Source organism: Nannobrachium achirus, assembly GCF_963921795.1.
Source record: "Nannobrachium achirus genome assembly, chromosome: 19".
NCBI classification, from domain to species: domain Eukaryota; kingdom Metazoa; phylum Chordata; class Actinopteri; order Myctophiformes; family Myctophidae; genus Nannobrachium; species Nannobrachium achirus.
In genome coordinates this window covers 35,383,152-35,401,019 of record NC_137826.1, presented here as the reverse complement: position 1 = coordinate 35,401,019, position 17,868 = coordinate 35,383,152, and the positions used below count along the sequence as shown (strand labels likewise).

General features: G+C 45.6%; 1 protein-coding gene across 1 annotated transcript in view; it reads right to left on the bottom strand.

Annotated features, from left to right (window-relative positions):
• ehbp1l1b (EH domain binding protein 1-like 1b) overlaps positions 1-17,868 on the bottom strand; it is a gene marked incomplete at its 5' end in the record, with an annotated part of 39,033 nt that overhangs the window by 13,795 nt on the left and 7,370 nt on the right. The window contains 10 exons of the mRNA XM_080749427.1: positions 130-349; positions 1,550-2,053; positions 3,514-3,662; positions 4,191-4,677; positions 5,880-6,191; positions 7,020-7,224; positions 12,792-12,922; positions 13,565-13,743; positions 14,441-14,494; positions 14,712-14,807. Of these exons, the coding sequence (XP_080605553.1) occupies positions 130-349; positions 1,550-2,053; positions 3,514-3,662; positions 4,191-4,677; positions 5,880-6,191; positions 7,020-7,224; positions 12,792-12,922; positions 13,565-13,743; positions 14,441-14,494; positions 14,712-14,807 (2,337 nt within the window). The remainder of the gene's footprint in view (positions 1-129; positions 350-1,549; positions 2,054-3,513; positions 3,663-4,190; positions 4,678-5,879; positions 6,192-7,019; positions 7,225-12,791; positions 12,923-13,564; positions 13,744-14,440; positions 14,495-14,711; positions 14,808-17,868) is intronic.

The following is a 17,868-nucleotide window of genomic DNA, read 5'->3' as shown; positions in this document are numbered from 1 at the left end:
TTCCTGCTCGATAGCAGCCAGTCTCAGGCTCTCCACCAGACTCAGCCCGTGTGCCTCCTGGCAAGGTAGCATCCGTGTGTTCCCAACCAATGGCAACGGGTCCCCCCTGGGCAGGTCCTGCCAACTGACCGGCGGCTCCTCGGCTGTGTCCGAAAAGCCCGCGGGTGGAAGGATGTCCAGTGCAGAAAGAGACGGTGGACCTGCGTCTGTCTCAGGACAAGGACACGGGCCGTCTTCGTCTGCTTTAGGACTTACAACTGCCACCAGGGAACGAGGTTGGCCAGCGGAAGGACACGCCTGACCTGGGGCCGGTCCGGTTGAACGAAGCAGGGATGTCACTGTCTCATAACTATGGGATGGAGAGGAGTGACAGGAAAGGGACAACTCAGGCACAGAACGTAACGCTATCCAGTGAAGACGGCCCGAAGGACAGCATGCTCCATACCAAACGGTTGCTATTCAGACTTTTCTAGGGTTGGATAACAGTTCTCTGCCGAAGCACACTGGGGAACACATTACTTCATGGCTGAACAGAATATCCGCGCAGTTTACACCATGCCATGATGTATCACTTCAGAAAGTGAGAGAGTGAAAGAATTGCTTCTGGTGCCATGCAGACGAGAGCAGAACTTGCTCATAGACTAATTCAGCATGACATGATTACAATCACTCGCTAACTCAATGTTATGTATCATCACAAACAAACCATTATTGACAGGAGAGTTATTCCAGCCGTGAGCCAGCAGATGAAAGGTAGATGGTTAGCAACAAAGATGCAAAAGCGCCTTTCGGCAACGCATTAAGTACCATGCATTGCAAGCAAAACTTTACGCTGACCTTTGAAAATGCATTTCTGTGTGGGATGCTCTGATAAATCTAATTTGAGAGATTATTCGAAAAATGTCGAAAGCTTTCTCTTTCTTGCGGGACAGACAAAGTGACAGGCAGGTGTACACAGAGAGACTCACCCTCTATAAAACACCCCCACTACTGCTGACATGAAGCCAACAGACTCCTCCCTCTGTTCGTCATCTACAAACACCTCTGCTTCTGTGTGCATACATTTATGGGCACTGACATGTGTGCGCACGTGAACGCACGCAAACACACACACACACACACACACACACACACACACACACACACACACACACACACACACACACACACACACACACACACACACACACACACACACACACACACACCCACACACACACACACACACACACACACACACACACACACACGCTCATTACTGCACTGGAGTCGACCTATCAGCTCACGATTCTATATGAAAAGCCCTCCACAACAATCAGATCTATTTAAAACAGCACAGGCAGAGTAGTAGTACGCTGCAATGAAATGAATGAACGTGGACAGAGCAGCGCAACAGACCGGGTTAATTGCTGTTTGGAAGTAAGCATTGCGTAAGCTACAGCACCACAAAGATCCCTGTGTGTGAGTGTTTGTGTTTGTGTGTTTCTTTGTATGACGTGCTTTGAGAAGTAACAGGGAGCCAAGTCAAGCCATGCTACAAGTGACTCACCCCCCTGTTACACCACTCTTCTCCTCGCTCCGCTCCTCTTTCTCCTTCCCAGGCCTCTCCTCGGTTGCCTGAGAGTTGTCCATCTGTATCTCCGATGCGTTCACCACGGCGGTCTCCTCTGCGGCCGCCCACAGTGGATTCTCTGCTTTATGTATGGACTCCTTGCCGATAAAGTGCTTCTGATCTTCAGCCACGTGACCGGTTACTTGACCGTCACCTGAGTCCAAATGTGATTCCATGAGGTCTGGTGTGGAGGGCAAAAGTGGCACCGGCTCCAGAATCATTAGCTCATTGTCTTCGTTAACGTCCTCTGGGGTTGCTGGAATGTCTGTGAATCCTGGGGAGGCTGGTCTTTCTGGCTCCTTGGGCTCCTCTTCAACTGCTGGGAGACGGGACATGGCGGGGATTGGGCCTACGTGGCGCGTTTCCTGCAATTCCTCTGCTGTGACTGGCTGAAGTTTGTGTGTAGTGTTTCTTGTCTCTGCACCATCTTCTTTGTGGGTGCTAGTATGCAAACACACAAGAGAAATACAGAACTTAGTTATGCCACTACGACGTAAACCAGATAACCAGTGTGACATACATACAGACAGACGCACCAAGTCAATCAGAAAGATACGACAGACAGACAGAAAGGCGGCCATGTCCATTCTTACCCTCTGCCCAGGGGTTGTGTGTGTTCGTGTGCAAGAACCTCTGTTGCTGAGTTCTGTTCAAATCTATTTTCCCTACTTCTCCCTTCTAGAACATTCCATAGTGGAACCTCTGCATCCAAAAGTCTCTCTTGGTGCGGGACCAACAAGGCCTCTAAAGTGATTCCCTGAGCAGAGGACTGAGCAGTGGGGCTTGATTGGATGCCAGGTGTGCTAGAAGCGGAGGACATACTTTTGCCTAGGGCAAAAACGCCTGGTTCCGACAATGAACCTTCTTTTAGCCAAGTGGCTTGCCCCACACTGAGAGACAGACAGAGACAGTCAGAGAGGGGGAGGACAAACCACACAGAAAATATAAGGTAGTTGTGGTGCAGGGAGGGAGAAGAGAGGAGGAAAGCGAAGGGAGAGGAAAGCAGGAAGACGTGAGGAAGGGCATGAGGTGATGAAACAACAGGGGAAACAACAGAAATCCAAATTAATCAAAATAGCTCAGATCAACAGAAGAACACAAAGGGCCTTTTTCACTAACAGTACATAAGCAAGAAGCAAGATTAAATGCATATTTGTTTGCACACATTTTATGCAAAATGCATGTATGTTCTTTCTTTGAACTTTTCCTACTTTAAGATCTACTACAAGCTCAAAACGCATCTGGTCCATGTTGTGAGTTGCATTTACTTTTTTCAGTAAAACCTACAGGAAGAATACATTTCTATAAAAAAAGAAAAATGGTTGTGTTTTGTTATACATTGTAGTATTCCACTTTGGGTTTGTTAACGTTAAATTAAGAGTGACTTTGAGACCGGTTTCACCTTGCAGTGTCAGTCAATGGGGAGGCTATTTTGAATGATCTATTTCTAATTTACGAAGCAACTATTGAAGATATCTTTGGTAATCACAGAAAGATAACTAAACCACCTAAACCTCTACTAAAGTGTCATTTTGCTAGAAGAATACACACAATGTAAATACACCTGATTTAGCAGGAATGCAAATTTCCACCAGTAGTCCCCATATATAACAACAAGCTACATTACAAGAATGATCAGGATTCACTAATATGCAAGTAAGAAAAAACAATGACTGGTCGTGAATGAGGCCCATTATCATTACAACAGAATGACAGAATAGATTCAAGTGTGTATATCAATTTTAAGAAAATGCATTAAAGATGCAACTTTCAATTGATTGATTTTGATCATTAAAAGAAAAAGAAAAAACATTCCCATGACATGAAATAAAATAAATACACCACTTGTAGCATTTATTTTCCTTCTAGGTATAATTCTTCATGTCATTAATGTAACTCACCACTCATTGTCTCTCGTTCCCACAGAGGCGGGACTGTGAGAAGCAGCAAGGTGTCCAAGAGAAGCTTCTGGACCGGACCCGGACCCGGACCCTGACACAGGGTCAACCAGAGTTCTCATCCTCTCCTTGTCCTCGTCTGACTTGTTGGCCTCCAGAATGCAGAGAGGAAGGGATTTCTCTGCCTCTTCCGCTTTGAGTCTCCTGTCCTCCTCTTCCATTTGGTTCTTCCTCCTCCTCTCCTCTTCCTCCTCTCTCTTCCTCTGCTCTTCCATCTCCTTTTCCTCCTTCAAGAGCCTCTCCCTCTCTTCCTCCTCCTCTCTCTTCCTCCTCCTCAGCTGCTCCTCCTCCTTCTCCTTTTTCTTCCTCTCCACCTCTCTCTGCTCCTTCAAGAGTCGATCCTTTTCCTCTCGTCTCCGTCTCTCCTCCTCTACTCTCACCCTCCGTTCCTCTTTTTCTTTGGCATCCTTCAAGAGTCTTGCCTTTTTCTCCTCTTCTATCTTTCTCTGCTGCTCCTTTTTTTCTTCTTCCTCCCTCTTCCTCCTCTCTTCCTCCTCCAGGAGACGTCTCTCCTCCTCCCTCCTCTTCCTCTCTTCCTGTTCCCTCCTTCTTTTCTCTTCTCTCTCTTTCTCCATCTTCATCTGTCTCTCCCGTTCTTCCTCTTCCCTACGTTTCCTCGCCTCTTCTTCCGCAACTCTCCTCTCCTCCGCTTTTTTCCTCAGCTCCTCTCTCTCTTTCTCCTCCCTCAAGAGCCTCTCTTTCTCCTGCCTCCTCTCCTCCTCCTGGAGACGTTGCTTCGCCTCCTCCTCCTCTCTCTTCCTTCTCTCTTCCTCCTCCCTTGCTTTGCGCTCCTCTCTCTCTTTCTCCTCCCTCAAGAGCCTCTCTTTTTCTTCGTGCTCTTGCTTCTCTTTCAAAAGTCTCTCCTCTGACCTCTTCTTCTCCTCCACCTCCTCCAGGAGCCTCTTCCTCTTCTCATCTTCCAGCAGTGTCCTCTTTCTTTGCTCCTCCTCCTCTCTCTTCAGCCGTTCGCTGTCTCCTTTCTTGCTCTGCTCCTCCATAATCCCTCTCCCCTGCTCCTCAGACCCTGTTGCTCTCTGCACCTCCTGGGAGAGCTCTGTCAGTGAGGAGGCTTCTCCAGGGGACTTCTCCAGGGCTTTAGGCTCAAGACTGTAGGACAAGGAACACAGGCAGTATCCTTTAACCTTATGTGTGTTTTTGTCTGTGTATGTGTATAGTGTTTATCCCCATTAAATGGCCTTGCATGTGTGCCTGTGTGTGTGTGTGATGTAGCATTTATGCCATTAAAGGGATATTTCATATAAAAACCCGGGAGAGTTTTTAAGTTGCTTGATTCAGTATTTTGATATTTGAGATTCATTTTATCAGACACGGCTACACGTCCCCTTCCTATACAAACCTATTGTAACTTCAAACTACATTTTAACTATGTCAGATTCATCGAAAACACCCGTCCTTGGTTCTGGTGACTCATACTGCCCTCCTAATATGTGAGCTGGCCGTGTTTGTTTTGGGGGGGTATTTAATTATTTTCATTTTCCAAAATTATAAAAAATGAAAAAAGTAACGGATTCTGTTGTAAGACGGTGTCTTTACAACAGAAGCGTCACTCTCCGGAAATAGACGATGCATTTCGATGTGACACGTTGTGAGCTTGTAGATGAGCCATTGATAAAAAGTGTGCATTATATGTATACTAGACCTTACCCGTTCAAAGATATGTGCTCCAAAATATGTGTGGGTTGTGGGGAAAGTTACTGTAACTGGTGCATGCGTGAGAATATGTGGGAGCATCATAATGTAAGGAGCAGCCCATGATGGATACAAATAATTTAACAGCAAAATTAGGTGAGTTTTTCCATACCGTTGGAAGATGACCCGGTGCATGCATGACCCATGCATGCAGAGAGAGAGAGAGAGAGAGAGAGAGAGAGAGAGAGAGAGAGAGAGAGAGAGAGAGAACGTGTGTCTCTTCACTGCAACATTCCTAACTGTGAGAGAGGTGTGTGTGGGGCTATGGGATCCCATGGCCTGGAGGAACGGACCGTAACCCTGACAACAGGCTGAGCTGAACAGGCTGAGCTGTAAGTGGTGAAGAAATGCTAATAAATAGCTTGAATTTGGGAAAAATGAAAATCGGGCTCCGTCACCGTGTGTATAATGCTAATGGTCAATGCCATGTGAAAGTTTGGATCAGTCGCTGAAGCGAGTGAATAGATAATACATTGTGACCTCTGACTGACTGACTCCTCTAATTATATGATAGATTATATGATAGATGTGTATGTAGTATGTGTACTGTATATATAAATATACAGTATGTAAATCCCTCTGATGCATGCGATACTCACCACAACGGAGACCTCTTAATTGTGTCCCGTTTTGAGTCATCCTCTTCCAGGAACAAACCTCCAGACTGGTGACTTTGATTTAGTGACTCGATGATGATGTCATCGAAGTCTGGCTCTGCCTCTGCGAGAGGTGGGTTTTTGGGCATTTCTGTCTGCTTTTTATCTGTTTCGCTCGGAGCCAGTGGCTGTTTAGGTGTGATAAATGCTGCCAGGACATTGGTGGAGGGCTGCTGAGGGGTGTCGGCCTCAGGACAGGAGAAGGGCCAGGGAGGAGGTGGGACTATGATGAGTTCTGAACGGGATTCGCCAGGACTGGGGGACAGAGACACTGAGTGGTCAGAGTTGACAGGTCAAACAGTCACAGGGTTGGTGGGTCACAAAGGTGGTAAGTGGTGTGGGTGAGTTGTCGCAAGGCTCAGCATGTGAGAGGTCATGACAGGGAGTTCAAGCAGGCTGCACACCATGAATTAGAACTGGGAGTGCCAATTCTAATTCTACGGCCGTGTGCAAACGCAGGCCGGGAGGACAGAAGGACAACCAGCGGGGGAAACTCAACAATTGTTAGAAGCCTCAAAGGGAGCACAAACACCAAACAGAAAGCAACCATGAGGATTGAGCCGCCACGAAACAAATCACACAGCCGTTGACCCGCTCAATAACCATGGACAAATCAATGAATCAACAACAGCAGCAATACAGCGTTCCATTCTTGCAGAACAACCGTATCAGGCAGCTACAACAGGTTTATTACCAAGCATTGCAGCAGGTTAACCTGGAGAAAAACAAACTACTTAAGAGTAGTTTTACGCAAACGAACACTATGCAGCAAGTGTTGCAATTGTTGTCCTGACAACAAATTGAAGTGAGTTAGGACTGCATCGAATATAGACCGATTTCTCAGAGCACTTAACCATGACAGCGGGTTCAAGCAGCACCACTTTGCACAGCGACACCGCAGCTACACGGCAGAGCTCTGGAAAAAAGGTCTATACAGGGTTAGAATTCAGTGGCATCAGCATGATGCAAACTTAAGAACAGTACTGTACAGTATGCGATGGTCTGAGGCCGACCTTGCATGTACTGTATCCAGAGCAAGTAAACAAAACTTGACTGTGAGGTCACATTGTTATATGAACCCACCTGATGCATCTTGGTTCAGCTTCGGCCTCCTTGATGGTCTGACCGGAGTCCGGGGCCTCTCTGATTGCCTGGTTGGCTATTCTGATGCTGGCAACCGTCCTGTTTCCTCGCGGGGACTCATCACCACGGTTCAGAGTGACCGGGGTGGTTTCTTTGGCAACAGGCGCAGTTTCCTTGTCCGCTTGGGCCAGGGGGGACGTTATCCCTACAAAGGATAAATGTCACAGTCAGCACATGAAGCAACAACTGGCCTCCAGGAGGACCAAAGGCAAACAGAAACCAGTTTCCATATTGTTGTTATCAGGCATCTGTTTTTAGTTCCTGAAAAGCAATGGTTTTAGACATAGTTTCCACCCCTAGCACAGTGGTTATCAACCTTTTCAGGCCGCGACCCCCCAAATAATCATATTTGAAGTGGGGACCCCCACCCTGCACAACCACTTGGAATTGTGGGAGTTGGCATTACATTTAGTTTGACTCGATCTGTTCCATTGTGAAAATAGGCGATCAGCTATTTTCACAATTTCTGCCTTTAATATTTGACAATTTGACCAATGTTTGACCAGAGGTTCTAAAAAGGTATTTAAAGTCCTTAAATTGTCACTTTAGAAATGTGCAGATACCCTGTATTCACTTATACTGTATGTCGGTCTGTTTACTGTTGAGTGAGAAAACAATGTTAACATTTAGCCAAAATCTGGGGACCCTCTGGGGGTCCCGACTCACAAGTTGAGAACCACTGCCCTAGCACATCAACAGAATCGTGTCTTTTAAATCACTGGAGTGTTCCCAGTAGAATAACTTTTTGGTGTACCTGACTGGCTAGAGCTGAGCGGGGCGGGCACAGAAGAAGGGGGGAGCTGAGAGGGAGAGCTTGCCGTTGGGGACGAGGCAAGAAGAGAGGCAGAACGGGGAGAGGAAGAGAGAGGAGAGGAGAAAAGAACTGAGGAGGAGCGAGGGGAGGAGCGAGAGGGAGACGAGAGCCTGGTGCGCGAGGAGGAGCGTGGCGGCGAGTGGCGCGGGAGGGTGGTGGAAAGGGGCGGGGCCTCGGGGTCACAGAGAGCGTCAAGGTCAGGTCTGGTCAGGAGCGGAACGGGGCTGATGTCACCACCAGAGGCAGTGGAGTCAGACCTAGGCCTCGCCCCTTTACCACCTGAGCAGTCAAAAGAAGGAGGAGAGGAGAGAGAGAGAGAGAGAGAGAGAGAGAGAGAGAGAGAGAGAGAGAGAGAGAGAGAGAGAGAGAGCGAGAGAGAGAGAGGGGGGGGGAGGTATGAAGAGAGCAGAGGGTAAATAGTGTTAGTGTGAGAGTATGCAGGAATTGAAAAGGGGTAGTATATGATTGGGAAAATGGAAATAAAGAGTGAAATAAAGAATGGGAAAAGATGGGGAAATAGAGTGATTAGCACAGTCAATAGTGTAAATGGCGCCAGAGAGCAGTGCAGCAGTAGTGTTTTTAGTCTTTAGTCTTTACAATTTGTACAGTAGAAGTATTGGTGAATCCATGGTCTTTGGTCTGGAGGGAAGATCTTGTATGTGGACCTGTTGTCCCTGGTTGCATTTTCTCAGAACATTAGTTTGGCAGGGGAACAGTCACTGTTGTGTTGTGTAGAGCAGTGGTTTTCATAGTTTTTTGCTATAGGCACCCAAGAGGACAAGTCAAAATACACACCTGTATTCATAGAATCACGTGTTGTAAACTAGTAGATCTTTGCTTAAAGTTGTACTATGTAACTTTTTTTATAAAACAAATCTTAAAATTCTCCTAACTATTAAATCACAAAAGTTTTAGAAGATCCGCGCCGTGAATTTCAGCCTGTAAAGCCTTCTCTATATGTAAACTGAGATCCTTGCCGTGGACCGGATCTCGCGCCAAAATTGCGTCATCACACTACCGGCCAATCACAGCGAGGGTTATACAACTGCCGGCCAATCACAGCGCATCTTGAAGTGGGGTCGCTATGGCAGCCATATTTGTTGTCGCCCGTTTGTACCATCCCTTCTCTAGGTAATTTCGCCTACCAGGCAGGGTGAAGGAGTCCGTATCTCTGGAATTACTGAACGCACAGGAACAAGGGACCCCTTAAAAGATAGATCTCAGCGAGGTGGAGGCAGACGCGGGGGTCTGAAGGTACGAAAAACGTCCGAAAGACGCGGACGCGACCGCGGTTTGCTATAGGGCTAATGACCACTAGTTGGGCATCTTACACAGTATAGCTTTAAAATAACATGCCCACAATAGGGATGCCAGGTTGAAAGTGGCTGAAATATATATTGTTTTATTGTATAGAATTTCCCACTGCATTGGGAAATTAGTGTACACAAAATACTGACCCAGGAAAATAAATCTTTCATTCTCAACTGTTTGTATAGTTGTGTAATTTGCAATTATAATGTGTAATTAAATTCAATGGCACAATTACTGGAATTACTTAACGGCACAGGATTGTATCTCATTCTCGGCACACCATTTGAGGACCATTGGTGTAGAGAAACACTAATATTTTTTTTAAAAAGCACCGACTTCTTTTCTACTTTCTAATTCTACGATAACCCATAATAATTTTAAATACATTTATGTCAACCGGTCAAACTAAACCATCTCTAGATTTTACTACCGTCATGGTAGCCATACTAACAAATAACTCATTACGAAAGTTCTGGCTGCATCTTTTTTGCCCCCAGTTACCTGATGCTGAGCTACAGGGGCGGGATTTGGGGAAAGGTAGCATGGTAGTGATGCTAGACAATGTCTTTTCAGGGGGAAGATCATCAGGGGAGAAGAGGGAGGGAGAGGAGGGACGAGGCACTGTCTTGACAATCTGAGGTCTGAAGAGATGAGAACGAACTGATGGAGAGGAGTAGAGTAGTAGAGGACAGTAGAGGAGAGGACAGGGAAGGGAAGGGAAGGGAAGGAGGGGAAAGGAAACGAGACAAGAGAAGAGATAGAAAATAAAAGCAAGGGGAGGATGGTGAAGAAAAATAAGAACAGAAAGTGGGGAGGAGAGAGGAAAGGAGTGAAGAGGAGATGTTGAAGGAAAAGAAGAAAAGTAAAGCAGGAGAAGAAATGACAAAGGGAAATAAACAGTGAGACACTTGATGGTGACCAGCTGTCAAATATTAGTAGAAGAAACACAGGGAGGGAGACGATGAAGTCACACAGCTACAGATACAAGTAAACAAGACGTGGACAGAATTCAAGAAGACAGACCAGGGCCAAAGGCAGGATCCTCTGCACATCCAGTCTGAACCTCTGGGGGGAGCCGCTGGTATGAAAGTGGAGCTGAAAATGAGGGAAGGATAAGAGAGGAAAGGAGAGAAGAGAAGAAGACGGTAAACATGGACAGAGCAAGTGAGTAAAAAGTAGAAAGTAGAAAGGTGATAGGCTAGCATGCACTGTCTGTCTCACTACACGTATATGTATACTGTACGTGCACTGCTTTGTTACTTGAAGTCACTTGTTTGCATGGCGTGGTCTCAACGATGACCATTGTAGCACATTTCTCCGTGATGCAGATTGGTCTAAGTTTAGCAGTTCCCAAAGATCCTAATCATGCATGGGTTGTCCCCAAAATGTTGCCTTGGTTACTCGAACAGTACACACAAACTTCTACCTCATGCATGCACAAGCATGCTCAAGCACGCACATTCATGCGCACGCCCACACGCACACAGAGATGCTTTGGAATTGGAACCACTGTTCCGAATCCGAACACAAAGTTACATCATGCTGGAAAAGGCCTTATAAGGCCAATCATAACAGCTTGAGTCAACGATATTGCAACAGCCTGTCTGCTATAGCCGGCCAGACAAATGGGTACCTTTTCCTGAGCCAGCCTGGAAGATTTTAGGCAGAGAGGGAGGCTGACTGACAGTCCTGCTGAATGGAGGTCGTGTGGAGGGGGCTGTGGAGGACTGGTTGGACTTGGGAACGGAGGGGGGAAGCTGGGAGGAGGTCATATTGGGGGTGATAAGGGGCAGAGTGGACTGGGCGGGCAGACACAAGGAGGGAGTTCGGGAGGCTGAGATGGACCCAGCGGATGCCAAGACAGCGGGCTGGGGCTGAGGCTCAGGCGCCGCCACCATAGAGGAGACGGCCACGGCGGCCACTGTAGAGCTCGCACCCGATTGAGGTCGGGAGGCTGAGATGGACCCAGCAGATGCCAAGACAGCGGGCTGGGGCTGAGGCTCAGGCACCGCCACCATAGAGGAGACGGCCACGGCGGCCTCTGTGGATCTCGCACCCGATTGTTGTGAGGTCTTAATAGGAGGTGCACAGGGCAATATAAAGGGGGCATTAGAGGTTGCTGGAGTCTTGTCTGACTCAGGTGAGGTTTGGTTAAGAGGCGAAGGGGGTACTGCTGCAGAAGGCTGGGGTGAAGGAGTAGATACAGTGGAGGCTATCTCAGGAGGGTTAGGAATAGGAGGGGAGGTGGGAGGAAGGGGTGGAGCAGATGAGGGGTGCTGGGAGGAAGGAGCTGATGGGGGTGATGTAGCCTCAGAGTTTTTAGGAGATGGAGGGCTAGGGACCACATGGGGTGCGGGAGGAGCCTCGGGCTGACTGGGGAGTAGGGATTTTTTATGTTTGGAACGAGGGGAGGGTTGAGGGGAGGGCCCCGGAGAAGGCGGGGGCCCTGGTAGGATGAGAGAGTCTGAGAGGGAGTGTCTGGAGCGACGAGGGGAAGGGCGAGGGGCCGCAGGCAGAGGTGGGCGAGAGTGGAGGGCTGGACTGGGAGGACCAGAGACAGGCCTCCCACCCTCTCCTGGATGGATGGATGGATGGATGGATGGATGGATGGATGGATGGATGGATGGGATGGGAGGTGAGATATAGGTGGGATGGAGAAAAGTCAGAAAAAGAAGGAAAAGGGAAAGTATAATGAGTTGATCAATGACATGATGAGAGAAATGAGACTTAGAAATATGACATGCCAGACATGTTTTGTCAGGAAAACATTGTCTAAATGACTTGGCTGATATATTTAATACAGGAAAGTGTGAATCCTCATATATGACTGGAGTATGAGTGACATGAGAAACACACAATGACAACATGATATTTTATGAGACCAAGACACATGAGCGTGGATCACTGGATGAGTGGATATCCTTCTCCCCTTGGTGTTATAAAACAGATTGAGAAGAATGGGAAGCTTCAATGTACTATTTTCTGCCTTTCATTATGTGAGTCTCAGTGAGGTATTTGAAGCACAGATGAGAACTACGTGGGTTGTGGGTTATTATACGGTAACGTCCAGCAGTGTGGGAGGGGCTGCTGGGTCGGGTACAGAACACAAGTGTGTGTCGGGTACATAACACGATCGTGTGAAAATGTACAAATAGTAACGCACCGCCCTGAGAGAACAGATAAACAAAGCACAAGACAAAGAGGACCTTTCTTGCTCTCGTGCAGGCATGGGAGAGAAGAAACAGATGAGAGAGGAGGGAAAGTGAAAGAGGAGTTATACCTGAGACTGGTGGATGGAGCCCAGAGATTCTCTTGTCAGGCGGAGGGGGAGCGGGACGGTTGGGGCGAGTTAGGGTGTGTGGAGCTGGCAGAGGGAAAGGAAAAGATGTGTGGAAGGAGACGTAACGGGCAGGGAAATGAGAGCACAGGGTGGAACAGCAAGCAGTGTTTAAGCACTAGGGAGAACATATTTTGCTGAGAGGCAGAAAAAGGAGCGTGTGTTCAGTGTGTGTGTGTGTGTGTGTGTGTGTGTGTGTGTGTGTGTGTGTGTGTGTGTGTGTGTGTGCCTGTGTCTGTGCGTGTTGTACCTGTAGTAGTGATAGACTTAGTGATAGACTTCTTGTCCTCCTCCTCGTCACTCTCGTTAAAGTCATCGAGGTTACCGATGTCCGTGGGTTTGACGCTCATCAGGCTGGCCAGACTCTGCATGTCCTCATCACTGGTGGTGAGAGATGAGAACACGTAGAGGACGTCAACATGTCATTCAGTTACTTGATGATAACCTGACCTCACAACAAGACAAAGTAACATCACTGACCGTGGCCCAAACTACATGTTATCTAATATTATGACTAGTGGATAAATACCTTATGAACAATATGGTTGTAATAAACAGAGAGGACAGTTGGAAGTAAAATGAAACAAGTCTACCACATGCGGTACGGTACGTATGCAAATTGTAGTCAAATACTATTTATAAGCTCTTTGGATGAGCACACAGAATGACATCACTAAAGACAGGGAGACAGACATTATGGCATTACTAAGGAACAAACATATGGATCACTGATTAAAACAAAATATATCACAATAATAAAAATGGTTTTAGTGAGCAGAATAATATATTTGCATTATTACAAGCTGGGCAATATGACTTTTGCATCATGTCATTTATGGACCAAACGTTAATTCATACCGGTATATTTACTGACATCAGAATTCCTAAATAACCTTGATAAAGAGTCCACTTTCATTAAAACATATATCATACAATAAGTTGCCCCTGCTCTAGTTTTTACGTAACACATTTAATGAAACTGAGATGATACCGTCAATAGTTGTAGAAGACAAAGCTACTCACGTGGCTTTTCCTTCTCGAACGAAGACGCATGACAGGGACAATTTGAGCGTGGCCTCCACCACTTTGACAGACAGCGGCTTTAGCTTCAGCGTCAAGTCGGTTTGAGTGTGGGTGGGGCTGGCGAATTGCTTGAGGTTTATGTCGACTGATGCTAACACCTTACGATGGCCCTTGCTCTCCTGCAAGAGAGTAAAGGGTGAAGGCTCTTAGGGATAGGGTATTGGAAGTGCCAACATATTTGTGTCACACCAAATGTTAGTACAGTATCAATATTGACTTTATTGTCAAAGTCTTTAGAATAGCAAATGGTATATTTGATATGTCACATGTAAAATAATAAATCACATAACAAAAAACAGCTAAATCTGGTTTTAAGTACAAAAAATAACTAGTAGTATCCACCTGTTTCTGCGAGAATTTACTGTAGCATTATTTGCGGGACACTTCCGGTTAACAGCAGACATACAAGCTCACGTCGCGTTGCAGAAGCAACCGTTGTGAGCTTGTAAATCACTCCCGGCTGCGGCGCCAGAAGCTGCCTGCACATTCTGCGCAATGCACGATGGGATGTTGGAAAGTTGTGGATAACTACTGATACATTCTGCATTACCAACAAGTAAGCAGTGGTCATACTGTAGGTCAGGTTAGTTATCCACATCCCTATTCTTGGGCAGACATTCGATGAAAATAGACGATCTACAAGCTCACAATGTGCCACATTGTGATGCATTGTGAGCTTGTAGTTATTTTTGCAAAAAAAACCATTTTGGGTAGAGGGAAGAAAGGATGAGGCCTAACCCCTGTGGGACTCCGGTCAATATAGTATCTACAATAGGGTTGAACTAGTTTGGGAGCTGGAAGTAAAGAGACACTCACCCCCTCAATGACAAAGGTCCAGTCTTTATTCTCAAACTCATCTGCATTGGCATCCTTGGGAGACAAAAGAGCAGAAACACATTTTATTCTCTGATTGGTATCAGACATTTGGTACATCATATCTATGCCAATGTTACATGACTGTTTACTGCCAAGTCCCATCTGAACGGATCCATTCTTTTATCTACTATACATTTACTTAGCCGTTCCTGCCTTTGTAGATCACATAAATAAAGGTAGCATGATGTGTCCTGGTTGACGATGACAGTACCTTGAACAGTGTAACAGAGATGTCGATGTTCTCTGGCACTGGCCACACCACCATGCCTCTGTAGGGGTTCTTGATGCCAGGCTGCCAACTGTGAAGCTGCACAACACACAACATGTTAGCAGCAACATTGACTGTAGATTGTGTGTGTGTGTGTGTGTGTGTGTGTGTGTGTGTGTGTGTGTGTGTGTGTGTGTGTGTGTGTGTGTGTGCGCGTGCAGTGGTGCTTTGGGATTTTTTTCCCCGGGCGGACGGTCATTTATTGACGTCACGTGCACGCGCGTGCATGCGCCTCTAGAGGCTATTTAGATAGAAAGGATGTCAGCAGATCTAATGGTGGGAAAACAATAGTTTTCTAGTCTTAATTACATTTGCATTGTTACTTAAGATTTTATGTTCTACTTTCTTTAAATTCATTTAGAAAATACAGCGCTACATATTGTAAACATTTTTCTATAATGGATATGCCTGTAATTAAGAAAAAAACTGAAAATTTGAAATAAACAGATATAAAAAAAAAAGAAAATACAGCGCTGGAGTAGGATAGAGAAACAAAGTTTGCCTTGAACGAATCTCAAACACTAAATACCACAGTAATGGATGAGGACACACACACATCGACACTAGGGCTGTCTTCGACACAGGATTTATGAAGTCGATTCGAGTCGCGGGGGTTAATCCGACGCGTCGACGAATCGTTTTATAGTCTACTTTGTGTAAAAAAAAGTGTTGCTTTAAACCACGTCAACATAATGCAATAATACATTAAGAGATGAATTGAATACACTGTGTTTTCGGTGATATCGGTGCGCGAGCACAAATGTTATCTGCATAGCAGTGTACAACCATAGAGTTATAACACACCGTTAAAACAAATAAAACATCTCCGCTGTTTCAACTCTGCCCCGTCTCTCTACAGCGTGCAGTAGAGATGAGACATTCGCGAACGATTCCGCTCTCTTGAACGGCTCTTTTAAATGAACGATGGGATCCAGTCCGCAGTCGCGGGACACAGAGCACTGACAGAGTAATGAGTCAGTGTCGAGAACGGATTCATTTCAGAAAAGGATCATAAACAGGTGGAGGCACAGCTCCCGCTTGAGCCAGCAGTGACATGTCATGGACGCAAACACAGCGAAACACAATCATTCATCATGGATTACAACACTGGAACAATTCAGAAGCACTTTAATTGTGGGCTCGCCAGTAACTGGCGAGCACACTTTAGATATTGTCATTATTTATTTATTTATCTAGTATACTGTAGACGGGATCTTCGGTTCCGTTCTACTCCTACATACTTAGTGAGAAAATGAAAATAAAAACATCAATGTGTTCAGTTTACAGTGGCGAAGTGTGCTATTATTTTCTATAGCAATCGGCCAAATGGTGGCGCTGTAGGAAGCCTTCGAAAGTGCGATCTTTGAACAGGTATAGCTCATGCTGTGTTATACATACAGCCATGAAACCTGTATACACTTATGCGTCTCCTCATGCCGAACAACTTTTACCCTCTAACTTTTGACCTCTGACCTTTAGGTCTCCCACAATTCGGAATTATATGAAAAACAGTAAAAATCTATCTCCTCCTGGGATTTTCGCGTCAAGTGCACAAAACTTTTTTCACATAAACTTTGGACCAATACGGTCAAACTGTCTGGTTGGATTTCTTTTAAAGTGAAATATAATTTTTTAATAATTCATTATATATTGCGGTTTTATGCAAATTATTCTTCGGCCTCTAAATCATACATGCAAAGTTACACGTTCATGGCATTTGGCAAAGATGTGGAGGGTTAGTCAAAGTATCACTGAAACCAATTTTATTCCAATCGGCCAAAGGGGGGCGCTATACGAAGCGTCTGAAAATTCAAACTTCAAACGGGCATAAGTCATGACTCGTTTCGTTTGAAGACATGCAACTTGTTACACGCGTGCTTTGACTCAAGCGGAAGACATCTGTGTCGTTGTTAAGTAAGCTCCGCCCTTCGATTTTCCGCCACTTTGAGCAGTTTGTAAAACGCGTAAACCCGCTTTTATTCTGGAATTTTCGCGTCACGTGCACAAAACTTTTTTTACGTGAACTTTGGACCGATATCTAAAGATCTGTCAGATCGGATTTCTTTAACATTGAAACATGCTTTTTTAAATAATTCAAACAATATTGCATTTTTATGCAAATTATTCTTCTGCCTCTAAAACATACAAGCAAAGTCACATTTTCATGACAAAATAGTGTAGAGGGTTAGTTCAAATATCACTGAAACCAATCTTACCCCAAATGGCCAAAGGGGGGCGCTATATAATTTTGAGCAGTTTGTAAAACGCTTAAACCCGTTTTTATTCTAGGATTTTTTTTGCAATTTGCATGAAACATTCTACACGCAATCTAAGGACCTTTATCTAACATGCCTATGAAGTGCACACAAAAAAATTATAAAATAATAATAATAAATATAGCTGCAAGCAGCGATAAAGTGTCCAAAGCCAAAAACACCTCAAATCATGAACACAGCCTGGGATGTGCGTGAAATCTTGCAAGCACATTCCCAATAGGTCAAGGAACAGATACCAACCTTCTCACATTGGCCTGTTATAGCGCCACCAGCGGGTCAACTTTTGCACAACACATTTTTGGAACAAAATGGACCAATCTTTGACGTCAGTAACGTCAAAGAGAGCACTGCCTGCGATCTTGACATTTTGTGCTTTTATAGCCATTGTTTTCTGGCTTGAAGCGAGCCCACAATTTTTCGAAGGAACAATATTTTTCTAGTTAGAAAATGTAACTTGTAGCCTACACTTGTGTATGTTAATTTGACTTTAGAAGATTGTTTACTACTTCGTGGACGCGCGTTTGTGCTGTGGCAGGTTATTTAATATGGGATTTTGACAGCGTGCTTCCTCCTCTTAACGGAACACTGTCCCGGCTCTGAATGTTTTAACGAAGCGGCGGTCTGAACCGTTCTGGCCGTTCCGTCTCACTTTCAACCCGACGCTGGTGCGAGACAATAAATAACTGTTCGCCAATTGCTACTTCTCATTGGAAGTACATGACACCACACCAGTCCAGCAGTGCACCGCAGTACTGGCAGTAGTAGGCTAACTGGTGATATAAAAAAATATATATTTTCGCTTCGACTCAAACAATTGGCGTCGA